The 17,159-nt window shown below is 50.3% G+C and overlaps 1 protein-coding gene across 3 annotated transcripts in view; it reads left to right on the plus strand.

The window, feature by feature from the left end:
- Positions 1-6,030: 6,030 nt before the first annotated feature.
- MLLT1 (MLLT1 super elongation complex subunit) overlaps positions 6,031-17,159 on the plus strand; it is a 39,698-nt gene continuing 28,569 nt past the window's right edge. Inside the window, exons 1-4 of one of the 3 annotated variants that reach the window (XM_071578111.1) lie at positions 6,031-6,067; positions 6,359-6,415; positions 10,843-11,023; positions 14,683-14,765. In XM_071578111.1, coding sequence (XP_071434212.1) covers positions 6,404-6,415; positions 10,843-11,023; positions 14,683-14,765 — 276 coding nt within the window. In that variant the 5' untranslated portion in view covers positions 6,031-6,067; positions 6,359-6,403. Of the gene's footprint in view, positions 6,068-6,093; positions 6,416-10,842; positions 11,024-14,682; positions 14,766-17,159 lie in introns of those variants that run through there. The other 2 variants (XM_071578110.1, XM_071578112.1) reach the window with 2 other exon arrangements.

The raw sequence follows: 17,159 nt of genomic DNA on the forward strand, positions 1-17,159 counted from the left end.
TTCTCTTCTCACTTGGCTTGGAAGAGACCTCTGAGCTCATCAAGTCCAACCCTTGATCCAACCCCACTGGGATCACTCTGGCACTCCGTGCCCTGGGCTGGTGATCCCAGTGGGGTTGGATCAAGACCTGGTGGATTCTCTCTCCCTGGAGGTGTTTCAGAGGACACTCAGTGCCACCTCCAGTCCCTTCTCCAGCCTCGTTGCTCTTCTCTGGACCCGTGACTGACATCCAGGACAACTTGGGGGTCTTTCCACTCAGGTATGTCTCATGTGGGCACAAAGTGGAAAAGGGTATTTTCTCAGAGAAATCCTGATCAAATGTGAGGTTTGTGCCTTAATCTTTAAATCTTTAGAACTATTAAAAGATGATCAGTTTTCTGCACTGATTCTTTCAGTGCTGGAAATCAGCCTTGCTTGTTGCCTGGCTGGTGTCCAAGCCACTCAGAGCTCAGACTGGCCACAGGAATTGTGGTCTTCAGTTCAAGAGTGGAAACAGGGAAGATGCAACTAAATTAGTAATGAGAAAATAATAATGAATGATGAAAAACAGTGAAATAAACATGTTTCTCCAGGGACAGGAAGGGCAAGCCACAAGCATAGAGACACAGACATATAAAACCATGACAGGGACTTAGGGTGGATGTACAGTTGATGTACAGCTGATGTAGATCCCACCATTGCAGTGAGGGATGCTGAGCCTACAGAGAAGAACTTTTGCTGGAAAATGAACAATTCAGGCATCTTGGGCTGCATGAGAATTGTCTGTCCCAAGTGGCACCTGATATGACTATTCCCACTGAGCACTTGGACTCATCTCTTCCCAACACTCCCGTTGCTGCCTCCTTCACTCACACTTCCCAAGAACAGCCACGTTCAGCTGTACAAGCAGGAGAGAGAAAGGAGGTGTTGTCCCTTCCCAGGACTGGAACCTGGGAAAACACCCCAGAAATCTTTCCATTCCCTGGCCAAGACAGGGATAAGTGCAGTGCAAAGTCTTTTTTCCACTTTATTTTCCACCATCCCCAGATCCCACGGGACAGAACCAGCCCTTGGCATAGTCCCCTACCATGGCCAAGCCAGATTAAACACACACCTTTCAGTCCAAGACAAGGATCTTTGAGGCAAGACTCGGGAAAGAAAAATAAAAAAAAAAACCAAACAAAAATTAAGGAGAGCTGCCGTGATTCATTTGCATGTTTGAATATGCAAATAAGATCTGTTTCTTATCCATTGGCACTGGCCCTACTGTAGATGGCAGCAGCACAGCGGATCTCTGCCAGCATCCAGTGCCACAAAGAAAGACGCTAATTGGATTTGCAGACGCTTATTGCAAAGCCCAGAAGTTGCTGGAATAGGTATAAAGAAGCAGGAGCTCAGCCCACGGCTGCCTCGGGTGCGAAGGCACTCAGCTGACAGCTCGTTAGCTTGAGATCTCCCTGCAAAATTAGAAGTTTGGAGAAGCCTGGATGGCTGCTGGCTCCAGCATCCCAGCACCCGAAACTCCCAACACACTCCCCCAGAGCCTGGCAAATTTTCTACCCTTGGCTGTGGTTTTTCTTTTTGAGGGGAGCTTTGGAAAGAAAATGGGGGTAAGTTTGATCAGTCCTTGTGCTGGAAGCTGTTCAGACTGGGAACAGCTAGTGGAGCAAAGGCTGGTTCTAGGAATTTCTCTCCTTGAGTGTTTTTGCAGTTGAATGTAAAGAGCCACCCCAGCACTTTTTAAGTTAATCCCTTCATGCTACTTCATAGAATATCCTGAGCTGGAAGGGATCCACAGGGAGCAGCAAAGTCCAGCTCCAAACTGCCTGTCCCAGCAGAGAGCCCCGGGGTGCTTGGAGAGGGTGACAATACAATGAGGTGCTTACCCTGAACGGGGCACCCCAAATTCTTCACTACAATGTGGTTTAATGTCCATCTATTGGGCTGCCAATGTGGAAGCTGAGGTGTCTGGCTCTGTGTTTCCCATCTTGGAAGCATCCAAATTCCTGCCTGGATCCTTCCCCAGAGCCTGGAGGAGTGACCCATGTCCAAACCAGAAGTAAAGACGGGTGTGCTGAAGTGCGAGGGCAGCCGGGCCCTGCATTGGGAGAGCACAAAAACAACCATTAACACCAGGCTGGGCAAAAACAAAGGCGTGGGGAAATTATCTTTGATGGAAATTAAAATAAAAAGCTAATTTTAATGATGTTTCAGAGGAAGAAATTGGTAATTTTTCAGGAAAAAGCTCAGGGTCTGGTGTGACTCTTGCACAGGGAGGAAATTCAACAGAGCAAGAGCAAAGTCAAAGTCGGGAAAGACAGAGATAATTCCAGAAAATATTCAGCCCTGGGAGCTTGTAACCACCAAGGGCTGTGATGAGGCTGTGAGTGAATAGTCAGGATTGGGAGGTAGAAAATAAAAGATTTAGACCCAAGAGTCACGTGCATGGGAATAATGTCCACAATTAAAGATATCAATGAGAACTCCCAGAGAAAGAGGCCCTGTCACAAAGGAGAAGAAAAGGGACTGTCCAAGGAGATGTCTCTCGGGACTGCATCAGACAGAAACACGGAAAATTTAAACAGGAGCACTTAAAGGAACCCAGATCAGGCTCTTTTTTGTTGTTGTTGTTGTTAACTGAAGCGATTAAGCATTTTGCTTCCCTAATATCCTCTATCAGGTTGATGAGGTAAAGTGGCTCTTTAGAACGATTCGGGAGCCGATTAATCCTCGCCTGTGGCGATCGGGCAGCGACACACAGAGTTATTGGCTACCACGGGCTGTCCCGCCGCCTCGCACACATCAACAGGCGGCTGGAAACAAGAAAGTTGCACGAAGAAAAAGAAATCCTGAGCGAATTTATCTGGGAAACAGTCACCAATTGCTGTTGTAAAGATAGTCCTGTGTTCACTTAGGGCTGGTAAAATTAAATAACTTGTCACTTAGAGATCTAAGGGAAGGTAAAAGTCTCCCCGGGCGGGAGAGCGGCAAAGGGGGAGAGAGGGGGGAGAGGGGAAGGCGGGAAGGGAATGAGGGGGAATGAGGGGAATGAGGGACAAAGGGGAGAAAGGAGGGAAATGAAGGGGAAATGGGAACCAAGAGGAAAGGTGGGAGACGGGGGAAGAATGAGGCGGAAATGAGGCAGGTCGAGGGGGAAAATGAAGGGAATGAGGGAGAAGTGTGGGAGTTTGAGGGGGGAAATGAGGGGGAAATGTGGGAGACTGAGGGGGAAATGAGGGGGAAATGTGGGGGAAATTTGGGAGACTGAGGGGGGGAAATGAGGGGGAAATGTGGGAGACTGAGGGGGAAATGAGGGGGGAAATGTGTGAGAGTGAGGGGGGGAAATGAAGGGGAAATGTGGGAGACTGAGGGGAAAAATGGAGGGAAAATGTGTGAGAGTGAGGGGGGGAAATGAGGGGGAAATGTGTGAGACTGAGGGGGAAATGAGGGGGAAATGTGGGAGACTGAGGGGGGGAAATGAGGGGGAAATGTGGGAGACTGAGGGGGAAATGAGGGGGAAATGTGGGAGACTGAGGGGGGGAAATGAGGGGGAAATGTGGGAGACTGAGGGGGAAATGAGGGGGAAATGTGGGAGACTGAGGGGGGGAAATGAGGGGGAAATGTGGGAGACTGAGGGGGGGAAATGAGGGGGAAATGTGGGAGACTGAGGGGGAAATGAGGGGGAAATGTGGGAGACTGAGGGGGGGAAATGAGGGGGAAATGTGGGAGACTGAGGGGGAAATGAGGGGGGAAATGTGTGAGAGTGAGGGGGGAAATGAGGGGGAAATGTGGGAGAGTGAGGGGGGGAAATGAAGGGGAAATGTGGGAGACTGAGGGGGAAATGAGGGGGAAATGTGGGAGACTGAGGAGGGAAATGGAGGGAAAATGTGTGAGAGTGAGGGGGGGAAATGAAGGGGAAATGTGGGAGACTGAGGGGAAAAAATGAGGGGAATGAGGACGGAGAAATGAGGGAGAGCAAGAGGAAAAAGGAGAGAAACTGAGGGGAGAAATGAGGGAGACTGAGGGGGGAAATGAAGGGAATGAGGGGGAAAGGTGGGAGTTTGAGGGGGAAAATGAGGGGGAAATGTGGGAGACTGAGGGGGAAATGAGGGGGAAATGTGGGAGTCTGAAGGGGAAAAATGAGGGGGAAATGAGGGAGACCAAGAGGAAAAAAAGGAGAAAAACTAAGGGGAGAAATGAGGGAGACTGAGGGGGGAAATGGAAACTGAGAGGAAATGAGGGAGAATGAGGGGGGAAAGAGAGAAACTGAGGGGGGAGATGAGGGAAATGAGGAGGAAATGAGGGAGACTGGGGAGAAAATGTGGTAGATTGAGGCAAAATGAGGGTGGCTAAGGGGAAAATGGAAACTGAGAGGAAATGTGTGAGACTGAGGGGAGAAATGAGGGATAATGAGGGGGAAAATGAGGGAGACAGAGGGGAAAAACGAGAGAAAATGAGGAGAAAAATGTGGGAGACTGGGGGGAAAGGAAAATTGAGAGGAAATGAGGGACAGTGAGGGTAAAAGGAGAGAAACTGAGGGAAATGAGGGAGACTCGGGAAAATGGGAACTGAGAAAATGTGGGAGCTGAGAAAAGGAGAGAAAATGAGGTGGAAATGAGAGATAATGAGGGAAAAGAAGGAGACTGGAGGAAAAGGAGAAAAATGGGAGGGAAAGGAGAGAAACAGAAAGATGACTGAGAGGGGAGGTGAGAGCAAAGGTGGGAGACTGAAAGAAAAATGGAAAATGAGGGAATCTGAGGGGGGAAATGAGGGAGACTGAGGGAAAAAATTAGGGAGACTGAGGGAAAAAATGAGGGAGAGCAAAGGGAAAAGGAGAGAACCAGAAAGAAAATGAGGAAGATGAAGGGGAAAAGGGAAACTGAAGGAAAAATGTGGGAGACTGAGAGGAGAAACGAGGGAGTGTGAGGGGAAAAGGAGAGAAAGTGATGGGAGAGAAAATGAGGGAAAGGAGAGAAAATGAGGGGAAAGGAGAGAAAATGAGGGGAAAGAGAGAAAATGAGGGGAAAAGAGAGAAAATGAGGGAGATTGAAGGCAGTTAAAAGGAGGGAGAGGAAAGGAAAACTGAAGGAAAGCAAAGGAAAAATGAGGGAGAACAGAGGGAATGAAGGAAGGAGTGAAGGGAAGCGGGGCAGGACAGGAGAAAATGAGAGAAACTGAGAATAAATGGGGGATAGGGAGGGAAAAGCGGGGATCACTAAGGGAAATGGGGGACATCGAGGGGGAAAACGAGACGGGGGGAATTAAAACAGAGGGAAAAGCGCAGGAAGGGGCGAGGCTGTGGGAGAACAAGGCGAGCCCTGCCTGGCCATCCCGACCTGCCGCGGCTTCCCTTGATCCCTTCACCGTGTTCCTGGGTGGTTTGTGTGGGGAGTTACGGAATTACCACACGGGCGAGACCCGCGCGGACTGAGGGCTGGAGGTGGGGGGGAGAAAAAAAAGAGCGAACAACGAAGCCCAAGCGCGGCTGTGCATTTCGAGGAACACCTTTGAGGGTGACACCACCGCGGGTAGGAGGGAATAAACCCCAGTGGGGCAGCGCGGGCGGAGGAGCCGCCTCACTCAACCCCTCACCCCGCGGGGCGCGATCGCGTGTGGGGCTGGGGGGGGCAGCGCCCAGACCGCTCTCGCCCGCGGCCACGCCCATTTCCCCGCCCACCCCTTGAATCCAGCTCTCCTATTGGTGACGGCGGGTGTCCATCACGCCGAGGGGGCGCGGCCGTGGACTTCGAGGAACACCTTTGGGGGTGACACCACCGTGGGTAGGAGGGAGTAAACCCCAGCGGGGCAGGGCGGGCACAGGAGGAGCCCCACGAGCTCCTCACCCCGCGGGGCGCGATCGCGTGTGGGGCTGGGGGGGCAGCGCCCAGACCGCTATCACCCACGGCCACGCCCATTTCCCCGCCCACTCCATGAATCCAGCTCTCCTATTGGTGGTGGCGGGTGTCCATCACGGGGAGAGGGCGTGGCCTGGCGGCGCGCGGGCATTGGCGGCGCTGCCCGCGCCCCCCCGGCTGCCGTGAGGCGGTTTCCGGTTCCGCGGGGCGGGCGCGGGGCTGGCGCTGGCGCTGTGAGTGACACACAATGAGGCGGGCGGCGGGGCCGTGAGGGGCCGCGACCGAGCAGGCGGCGGCCGAGGCGGCTGCTCAGGCTGCTGCGGGGAGGGGGGTGGTGGGTGGGGGGGAAAACCGGAGACGTAGAGCGGCTTTTCGCCCCCGCGGAGAGAGAGCGGGGGGAAGAGGGGTTTTTTTGTGTTTTTTTTTTCTTCCTCCCTCTCTCTCTCTCTCTCTGTGTCTCTCTCTTTCCCCCCTCCTCCTCCTCCGCCGCTGCCGCCGCCGCGCGCGCTCCGCCGACCGGGCAGCGTCAGCCGAGCGAGCGGGGGCCCGCGGCGCTGCTGTGCCCAGCCATGGACAATCAGGTGAGGGGAGCGGCCGCGCTGCCGTGAGGGGAGGGCGGTGCCGACCCCCCTGCACACACACACACACACACACACACACACTTCAGGGTGGGGGGCACGGAGGGGAGGGACCCCCCCGGGGAGGGGGTGCTGCGTGGGGGGGCACTCCCGTTCTGGGGAAGGGGGGGTGTAATTTCCACCCCTGGGGTGCCTTTTGGGGGGGGGTGGCATTTCCTCGATTTCATGGTGGGGGTGACGTTTTCCCCACCCCTCATTTGCGGGAGTGTCTTCTCAGTCTTAAATAGGGGGCACAGCTTCTACCCTCGCTGTCTTTGGGGGTCACGCCTTCTCCACGCCCCCCCCGTTTGGGGGGCATGTGTGTTCTTCTCATACCCCTTTGAGGGGGACACCTCCTCCCTGCACCCCTTTGGGGGGACACACTTCCTTCTCAGTCCCATTTGGGGGAGGGGGGCACATCTCCTCCTTCTCCTCCTCCTCACATCCCATTTGAAGGCCATATCTTCTCCTTGCACTCCTTTGAGGGGCACATCTCCTCTCCACACCCTTCTGGGGGGGCACATCTCCCCTCCACACCCTTCTGGGGGGGCACACATCCTCCCCAGTCCCATTTAGGGGGCACGCCTCCTCCTCACACTCCTTTGTGTGGGCACACCTCCTCCACATCCCCCATTTTTGGGGGTCACACCTCCCCACACCCTTTTGAGGGGGCTGATCTGAAGACCCTTTGAGGGGGCACACCTCCTCCCTGATTCCCTTTGGGGGGGCACACCTCCTCCCTGATTCCCTTTGGGGGGGCACACCTCCTCCCTGATTCCCTTTGGGGGGGCACACCTCCTCCCTGATTCCCTTTGGGGGGGCACACCTCCTCCCTGATTCCCTTTGGGGGGGCACACCTCCTCCCTGATTCCCTTTAGGGGGGCACACCTCCTCCCTGATTCCCTTTAGGGGGGCACACCTCCTCAATTCCCTTTGGAGGGGGGCTACACCTCCTCCCCGCCCCCCTTGGGGGGGGCACATTTTCTCCTCACTCCCCATTTTGGGGTCACACCCCCTCCCCACCCCTCATTTGAGGGGCACATCTCCCCATTTTGGAGACACACATCCCACCCCTTATTTGAGGGGCACGTGTCCTCCTCACTCCCCATTTTGGGGTCACACCTCCTCCCCACCCCTCATTTGAGGGGCACATCTCCTTCCCACTCACCCCTTTAGGGGTCACAACTCCTTCCCACTCCTCATTTGAGGGGCACCTTGTACTGCCCATTTTTGAGACACACATCCCATCCCTTATTTGAGGGGCACGTTTCCTCCTCACTCCCCATTTTGGGGGCACACCTCCTTCCCACTCACCCCTTTGGGGGTCACATCTCCTTCCCACTCACCCCTTTTGGGGTCACATCTCCTTCCCACTCACCCCTTTGGGGGTCACATCTCCTTCCCACTCACACCTTTGGGGGTCACATCTCCTTCCTACTCACCCCTTTGGGGGTCACATCTCCTTCCCACTCACCTCTTTAGGGGTCACACCTCCTCCCCACCCCTCATTTGAGGGGCACGTTTCCTCCCCACTCCCCATTTTGGGGGCACACCTCCTCCCCACTCACCCCTTTGGGGGGCACACCTCCTTTCCACTCACCTCTTTGGGGGTCACACCTCCTCCCCACTCCCCATTTTGGGGGCACACCTCCTCCCCACTCAGCCCTTTAGGGGGGGCACCTTCTCCCACCCCCTATTTGTGTGGGCAGATCTCCTCCCCACCCCGCATTTGGGGGGGTCATCTCTTCCCTACACCCCCTATTTGGGGGGGGTCTCAGCCCTCGCCCCTCCATGGGCGGCCGCTGCAGCCTCGCCCGCGGCGGGGGGTTCCAGCAGCATTTCCCGCAAATTCCTGCCCGGGATTATTGACAGGGAGGGACCTACCGGCCAAGCGACCCCCCCGAGCCGCCCTGGGAAGGGTTAATGCCACCGGGAGAGTCCCCGGCGGTTCCAGGATGGATGCTGGAAGTTTACCTGAGGTGATGTGGATGTGGAGCCTTTTGTGTGCGCGGGTAACAGGTCCCTCCTGGGCTGAGGTTCGGGAATGAGCCCCGCTATCCCGGAGGATCAGCCGGAGGAGCGGGAATGGGAGCTGCTGATGGCTTTCAGGCAATTAGCACATCAAACAAAAACCAGAGCAAGCCTTCAGAATGTTTATTGAGAAGTTGAAAGCGGGCTCCTTTGTATTATTACAAATTGTTTGAATAGGATCCTGATTTCCCTTTGTTGAGAGACACGCTTGGGAAAAAAAAGGAAAAACCCCTCCATTTTCAGCGGAGCAACTTTGGATGTTGGTTATGTCGGGAGATCTTGTTTTCAAATGTGTTTCAACTTCTGACTTAATTCCCAGCGATTGTTAATTGGAGCGGGGCGTGAGGAGTGCAGCAAGTACAACTTTCACTCTCAGTTAAACAGCTCTCCTTTATGTTTAATTTCACTCTTTTCCACACAGCCCCATCTGGTTCTCAGCTACAATTTCTCAGCCGTTTCCACTCGGAAAGGCAGATTTTGTAGCCTGACAGTCATTTGCACTTCTCAGGAGAGGGGTAGTAACTGGCAACAGTAGCAGGATTTAAAGGGTAATTATGGAATCGATAACGTGAGGCTGCGGCACAGGCTGGCTCAGGGGATGGCAGCGCTGTGGGAAGCAGCCCAGATAAAGCGGGCCTGCAGGCACACTCCAGTGCGAGCTCAGGATCTGGGCAGGCTGTCTCCACATAATGCTTTCCCTGGATTTCTGTGCTCCGGGTGAAGCTCACCTTGCCTTTCTGCCGACTCCTTAATGCGACATGAAAGAACAGCCGGCCCTGCTCCTTCGTTTTTAGCACAGCAATGAGAAGGAGCTGGTGTAGATAAGCCGTAAGAACAGGGGGGGAAATGGCCTGCCAAGGGAACGTGCAGGGGAAGGCATCCCAAAGAAATGCTGGAGTGAAGGAATTAATTAGATGAGTTTGTCCCCCAGCCTTGGAATTGATGCGTTGGATGGCAGCTGAAGGTATTTTGCTGGAAGGATTTAAACTGCCTGAAAGAGTGTGTTAAGGCTTATGGTTGAAATTGGAACTGGGCTGCAATTTGGGAGGTCAGGCTTTGATGCCTGGTGCTCTGCAGACCTCCTGTGAGAGCTTGTTACAAAGACAAGAACACTGAGGTGCAGGGACTTGTGCTTTTCCAGCTCCATGCTCTGAAAATAAAAAGTCAGGTTGGAGATGCAAAATATTTTTCAAGTGTTAATTGTGCCCACACTCCTTGTTGCAGTGGGAAAATAAGGATGATGCTTTTCCTAAACGTTTTTCTAGAGCTCAGGAAGCTTTCTCTTTCCATGTTCATTGTCTAACATCATGCCCTTGGTCTGGCTCCAGGTCAGCATGTAATGTAGGTAATGACAAATAATCTTCCCTCTCCCAATGGTAATTGGGACCTGCCAGGGAGAACAAGACACTTATTTTCAAGCCTGAAGTGAAGAATGGGGTAGGGACTAAAAACTGCCCCTTTTCTGTAAACCTCCTGGTGCTGAAGCTGGATTTTAATAGGTGTAGTTTGGAATCCCTGTGCTCCTGCTCTGGTTTGTGTAACGAATATTCACAAAAGTCAGATACCTTGGGTGTCATTCCCTGTCTCTACAAATCTGGCCCTAACATTTCCTTGATTTATCTTGTGTCTGAATCCCTTCCCTCCGTTACGTGTGTTTAATTCATTTCCTTTCTCCCGACTGAAGTCTGCAATAATATGTGGATCTTCACCATTAATTTCATTTGGCTTTTAAGACATTTAATGGGATTTTTTGCTTTGAGCAACACCCAGAATGCACCTTCTCTGTTAGTGATTACAGTGCAATTTGGGAGTGCAAATCAGAATTAGGTCACTTTAGTGTTGGACATTGTGCAGGCAGATATGATAACCTGGTCTTGAAAAGTGCATTAATAAAATATATTTAGAATACAGGAAGCACCATAGTTTTATTCTGGTGGGTGATACATTCTAGAGAATATCATAAACCACCGATTCATGATCTGATTTTTCCTGTTTCAAAATTAGTTTTCTGTCAGTGCTGTGAATTCTGTAAGCTGTGAACATCAAGTCCTGTCTCTGACACTTTCTAGAAATAAAGATCCGCAATTAGGGCTTTGCTGACAATTTAACTGATAAGCGAGGCAGGGAAACCGATCCCTCTTCTCCAGCTGCTTTCTCTGCAGTGTTAATATTAGGGGGAAAATAGGTATGAAGTGGTGCTGGGAGCTATTTTTGTGCCACCTTTGCTGTTGACAGCCCTGGGTTTCAGGCTGAGGCTGATCTCTCCTTGGAGCAGTTGTGTTGTTGGCGGGGGCTCAGCGTTCTTTGTAACACAGAAACTGTTTCGTTCTGCTGATGGCGCTGCCTCTGTCCTCACACAGTGCACGGTGCAAGTCAAGCTGGAGCTGGGGCACCGAGCCCAACTGAGGAAGAAGCCCACCACGGAGGGGTTCACCCACGACTGGATGGTGTTTGTGCGCGGCCCCGAGCAGTGCGACATCCAGCACTTTGTGGAGCGCGTGGTCTTTCGGCTACATGAGAGCTTCCCTAAACCCAAGCGAGGTGAGTGCGTGTTTGGAGGTGTGTTAGAGGCCAGTGGATGTTTGAAGGTGTGTTATCAGGTGCTCTCTGTGTGAAAAGAGCATTTTGCAAGTTAAGGTTGTCTTGGACTGTCACTTTTCTTTAAAATATCTCCTTAAAGAGGAGTGAAATGCCCATTGTGTGCGCTCGGGCTTTAACCTTTCCTGACTGTGTTTGAGGAAGGTCAGGCAGAATGAGACCTTTCTTCTGATGAAAGGGCAGGAGGTGAGGTGCTTTCTCCTCTTATTTAAGCATCAGTACGTGCAGGTTCTCAAGACACAAGTGACAGCAGAAGATAATTCATGTTACGGAATGGGAAAGATGGGTCTGAATTGTTGGAATTGGCCACAAAAGCTGGAAGCACGTGATTCATGAGAGATGCTCAAACACTGGGCTTGTCTGTGTGCTGGGCTGTGCAGAGCTTTGCCCTGGTCATGGATTCTTGCAGTTTCTAGTCCCAGGTGCCAGTTCAGGTAGATCAGCCCAGCAGAAATCAGTGGTGCTGGTCTCTTTGCCACAGTCCGTGCATTCCAGCTTCAAGCCCTGTGCAGTCAGTGTGGCTGGGGAGAGAATGCACATTGGAGTGTCACTTTCTGTCTTTGCTTTTTGACTGTGTAGCAAAATTAACCTTTTTCTTGCCACGGGGCAGCAGGAATTGATGAGGTTGAGGTGTAGGAACAGGAATTGCCCTTCTGGGGGGCAGTGCAGAGTTACTTCTGTGTAAAATTGTGTAACTGCAGCTGCAATGTTACTGTGCTAAGAAATACAAGCTGGGGTGAGTATTGCTGTAAGTTACTTTGTAATATTACTTTGGAAATATTGTTTTCCAAGAAGGGCCCTCAGGATGTCTTAGGACAACCTATGGCATTGGTTATTTGTGAGAGTTCACCATGGAAAGTAACTCAAAAGGGCTCAGCTCACAAAGATGTGAATGTAGAATGTAATAATGTCTCCTTCAAAATGATGCAGTAAAACTGAGGTATGATAAGTAAGTGCAGTACTGAACTGAAAGCTAATTTATAAAAAAAAGGTGCAACCTACTGGGTTACAGTTCTTGTCATCTGGTGTAATTAATTTATTACAAACAACTGCATTGGGACAATACATAAAATCATGGTATGGTTTGAGTTGAAAGGGACCTTAAATATCCCCCAGTCCCACCCTCTGCCATGGGCAGGGACATTTTCCACTATCACAGGTTGCTCCAAGTTTATCCAGCCTGGCCTTGGACACTCCCAGGGCTGGGGCAGCCACAGCTGCTCTGCCCAACCTGTGCCAGGGCCTGCCCACCCTCCCAGCCAGGAATTCCTTCCCAATATCCCATCTATCCCTGCCCTCTGACAGTGTAAAACCATGGCCTTTGCTCAGTCAGTTGCTGTATCACCCACCTGCCCAGTGATGTTTTTTCCCAATCCCTGTGTTTTCCATGTTTCCTTCAGCTCCCTCCTAAGGCCAGTGTGCCTTTGACCGAGGTGTGTCTGGTTGTACATCAATACTGTGGCACATCCATCCCATTCCTGGGTTTGGTGGAAGGGTTTCTCCAGCTGGTTCCCTCTCCCTTGGAGCAGATCCTGGTGCTGAAGGTGGGCTGATGGCAGATTGCTCCTGGAGCCATTGGAATTTCTCAGAGTGGCAGAGGAACAAAGGCTGCTTGGCAGAGAGGCTTGAGGTTCCTGCTGCCATATTGGCACTGCTCTCTGATTTTGGGTTTTTCCCTCTAAATGACAGGGTTCTTATATAAAAATCAAGTTAAAGCAAGTCTAGAGGTTTTTATTATTTTTAGCTCTGCCTTTTTTCCACAGTTGAATTTTGAGTGCTGCTTTCCAGCACCTTAATGATGGTAGAAGTGCTTAGAGCTGGGGATAATACATCTACATTAAAGGAAAATAATTTGTGTGCTTTTAGGTTTTGATGTACTGTTTCCTAATCATATTAATTACTTGGAATTCTTATGAGAAACTCAAAAGATTTGCACTGAATTCCTCTAATTACTTAATTGACTTTATTTACATATATTGTAGTGCATAAATTACATGCAAGTGCATCCGGTTCCTGGGAGGGAGAACATCTCTGTGGGTCTCATGTTTCCTCTGGCAGCTGTTTGTGTGTTGCTACGTCATGGCCAAAGAAATGATCCTGGAATCCTTTATATCCCCATCCTGAAATGCAGTGCTGGAGAACTGCAGGGATTCAGGAGCATTCCAGGTAGCGGGACAGGGGCAACTGAGGCAGGAAAAACACAGATTAATTTCTCTGAAGCAATTAACTTTGCTAATTGCTGTTGCTGCAGAGTAAGCAGCTCTGACCTTAGAAGCAAACTGGTTCACCTTCCTCCTTGTGTTTCCTTGTGTGTGGAATAAATAGCACTGCTCACCTGCCCTTCAGGTTTGTGAACCTTTGGGGGAAGCAGCCTGTCACCTAATTATGAGGAGTGAGGGTTGCAGAGGAGTATTTCAAGGGAAAAGTCATAATCTGCTTGCCTGTTGTAGTGGTTTGTTTAATAAATATCTGCACCAAACTAAATTTTACCTTTCTGTGCTGTTCCACCTTTTGGGTCTTGGCCTTTTCTTGCCTTCCCTTCAGCTTGAACTGCCAGTTTGCAATCATAGAATCACAGAATCATAGAATGGATTGGGTTGGAAAAGCCCTCTAAGATCATCAAGTCCAACCCTTGGTCCAACTCTAGTCCCTTTACCAGATCATGGCACTCAGTGCCACGGCCAAGCTCAGCTGAAAAACCTCCAGGGATGGGGAATCCACCCCCTCTCTGGGCAGCCCATTCCAATCCCTGAGCACTCTCTCTGCAAAGAATTTCTACCTGATCTCCAACTTCAATTTCCCCTGGCAGAGCTTGAGCCCCCCTTGTCCTATTGCTGAGTGCCTGGGAGAAGAGACCAACCCCCAGCTGGCCAGAACTTCCCTTCAGGCAGTTCCAGACAGTGCTGAGGTCACCTCTGAGCCTCCTCTTCTCCAGGCTCAACACCCCCAGCTCCCTCAGCCTCTCCCCACAGCACTTGTGCTCCAGTCCCTTCTCCAGCCTCGTTGCTCTTCTCTTCTCCCTTGGCTTGGAAGAGACCTCTGAGCTCATCAAGTCCAAGCCTTGATCCAACCCCACTGGGATCACTCTGGCACTCCGTGCCCTGGGCTGGTGATCCCAGTGGGGTTGGATCAAGACCTGGAGGATTCTCTGTCCCTGGAGGTGTTTCAGAGGACACTCAGTGCCACCTCCAGTCCCTTCTCCAGCCTCGTTGCTCTTCTCTGGCCCCGCTCCAGCCCCTCAATCTCTTTCCTGAACTGAGGGGCCCAGGACTGAACACAACCCTCAAGGTGTGGCCTCATTGTTGTGGAACAGCCCAGAAATGTAATCGTATCTCACTGCAAAGGAGGAGGAAAGAATCTCACCAAGGCTCCGGTCTGGAGTGTTTTATGTTTCCTTTCCATGGGAGGGGCTAAGAGCAGATTGTTCATGTGCCCAACTGAGCCTGTGACCACCACCTTCTTCTGGGTGGTTTTCTCCCCAAAGGTCAGGGCTTTAACTGTGTCCTGAGCTCTCAGGGGCCCGTTTCTCCTCTTGCAGCTCCTTTTTGGCTCAGATGAAGTTGTGCTGAACTCCAAGCTCACGTTTATTTGTTCTCTTTCAGTGTGCAAGGAGCCCCCCTACAAGGTGGAGGAGTCTGGCTACGCTGGCTTCATTATGCCCATTGAAGTGCACTTCAAAAATAAGGTAGAATCTCATTTCTGGTCTTCTAATTGTTTTGAGCTGTGCCAGAGCCTGAAACTGCCTGACAGAAAGACTCTAAATTATGTGACTGTTTTATGTGTGTGTTTTTTATTAGTCTAATAAATAGAATTTAACTGGGAGTTGGAAGCTCCTGCCAGACTTCAAAAGAAAGCTTTTGGCAGAAATGGAATTGCATAGAAAGGTGATATCAGGACAGTGGATGGTCCCAGAGATTCTGAGCAGAGATTGTACCACTTGTATCTCCTCTAACATGGAGAACATTAAAGCAGCTTAAATTATTTTGTGTACATATGGAAGTAAATAAGCACAAATGACTGATTTTGTAAATACTGTGTTGCCAATACATTAAAAAATCCACTTTTTAATTTGAAATCTTATTAACTTTATAGGTATGAAATTTGTAGAGACACATTTGCATGTCTAGGACAAGTATTTAGAGCTGTGTTAAAGATATCCTTGTTCTGATTCACTGCTCTTCCAAAAAGAAAACACAAAATATTTTAAGTCTTAAGATGCATTGCCAACAAGCATATGAGAGTTAAAATTTGGGATTTACTGCTTACTTTAAGTCTTACCACAGAGGTCACGTGCTGCAGGACTTGGAGAGGGTTATGAAAACAGGGAATTGGGCTCTTGTGTTCATATTACCTCAGTTGCAGTTAAATTGTTTTGTTAAACATGAATAATGAAGCTTTCTGGGTTTGATTACTGCTTAAATAATAAAATAAAAAATAATGTTTTTCTTATTACCCCTAAGAGGGAACCCAGATAAAATAAACTAAAAATGTGACCACTGAGCCACATCATTGCAATCTGTGATATTATAATCTCACCCACCCCCTCAGCCCTCCAGGAACAATCCACCACCCCACGTGTCTTGACAGCAGACCACATATATATATTATATATAAAATTAGTTCTATTTAACTTCCCATCATTTGTTCCATGTACCTCCCACAAATATCTATGTGGCATTTCCTTCTCACCCCAGTCCAGCACAGGATACTCTCCTGGCAGTGACATTTTGGGAATAATTTGCATTTTAGTTTGGTTTTTTGGCCTACTGCACTGCCCTGACTCCACTTTATGAGCTGGGATAATGGGCCAGATAATGGGGCTGAACCACAGGAAGACAGAGTGGTCTCCTAAACCTGGGAATGTTTTGCCCACAAGTTGTTTTTTGGGTGGGTTGGGAAAGCCAAAAGGCTGTGAAGAGAAATGGCAGTCAGGGGGTGGTAGGTGAAAGTTGTTGATAAAAGCAGCTGTTTTGGCAAACACCAAAAACTTGAGTGCAACAAAACCCTCTCAAAAACCTAAAAGTAGTTTTTCTTGTGGTGGCTTTCCTGAGGTTTTAGGTGGGAATCTGAAAACTCTCCTTCTGCTCTAAATGTCAGCATAAGTCAGGCTCAAAATCCTTTACATTCCTGACCAAACAATATGAACTTCTCCATGCTGATTCCTTGTAAGTGGAATCTCTAAAGACTGTGAGGGGTGAACTGTGGTTTTGTTCTACTCTTTCCTTTTATTTTCCCTTCCTTTCTTCACCCAGTCTTTCCTCACGCTTCCTTTTTTTGCTGCAGGTTTGTCTTTGACAAATCCTCAGATCTCTCTCCTTTCTGTGGGGTGTTTTGTAGGTGCTCCACTTTGCACTGCCTGCCATCTGCATTCCTGTGTTTTCTGTTTTCTCTGCCCTTTATATTCCTGTGTTTCTGATGGAATATGGAACTGGCAGCTTTTCTTCTGCCTAGAACTTGGTTTCCCACCCACTGGGGTCATCCCTCCTCATTGTTCCTCCCCACACGTGACTGCACAGTTGTTCCCCAGTACTGAGCATGGGGTGGCTTTTATAAATAAGGGAAATAGGTGGGCTCTGTTCTCCCTGGAAACAATGGAAGGAGCAGTTAATTTGGGAGAAGGAGCTTTGTTCCTGATGTTTGGGTCTTCAGAAACGTGACAAATAAATAGGAGAACAGGTTGAGTTGCACACTTGCTTTGAAATCTACAGATCTAAATACTCATCCTTGCCTTGGTTTTTAGTTCTGTGTGTCATGGGGAAGTTCTTTGGGATAAATTGCTCATTAAGGAGTTTCAGGCAGCATTAAATTGGGGCAAGGTGTGGCTGAAGGAACAGGTGGTGGGTTCCATCTTTCAGCACTGGAACAGAAGAGAAGCACTTCCAGCACTGGATTGGTCCAGAGAAGAGCAATGAGGCTGGAGAAGGGACTGGAGCACAAGTGCTGTGGGGAGAGGCTGAGGGAGCTGGGGGTGTTCAGCCTGGAGAAGAGGAGGCTCAGAGGTGACCTCAGCACTGTCTGGAACTGCCTGAAGGGAAGTTCTGGCCAGCTGGGGGTTGGTCTCTTCTCCCAGGCACTCAGC

This window comes from Pithys albifrons, chromosome 27 (assembly GCF_047495875.1).
Source record: "Pithys albifrons albifrons isolate INPA30051 chromosome 27, PitAlb_v1, whole genome shotgun sequence".
In the NCBI taxonomy this organism is placed as follows: domain Eukaryota; kingdom Metazoa; phylum Chordata; class Aves; order Passeriformes; family Thamnophilidae; genus Pithys; species Pithys albifrons.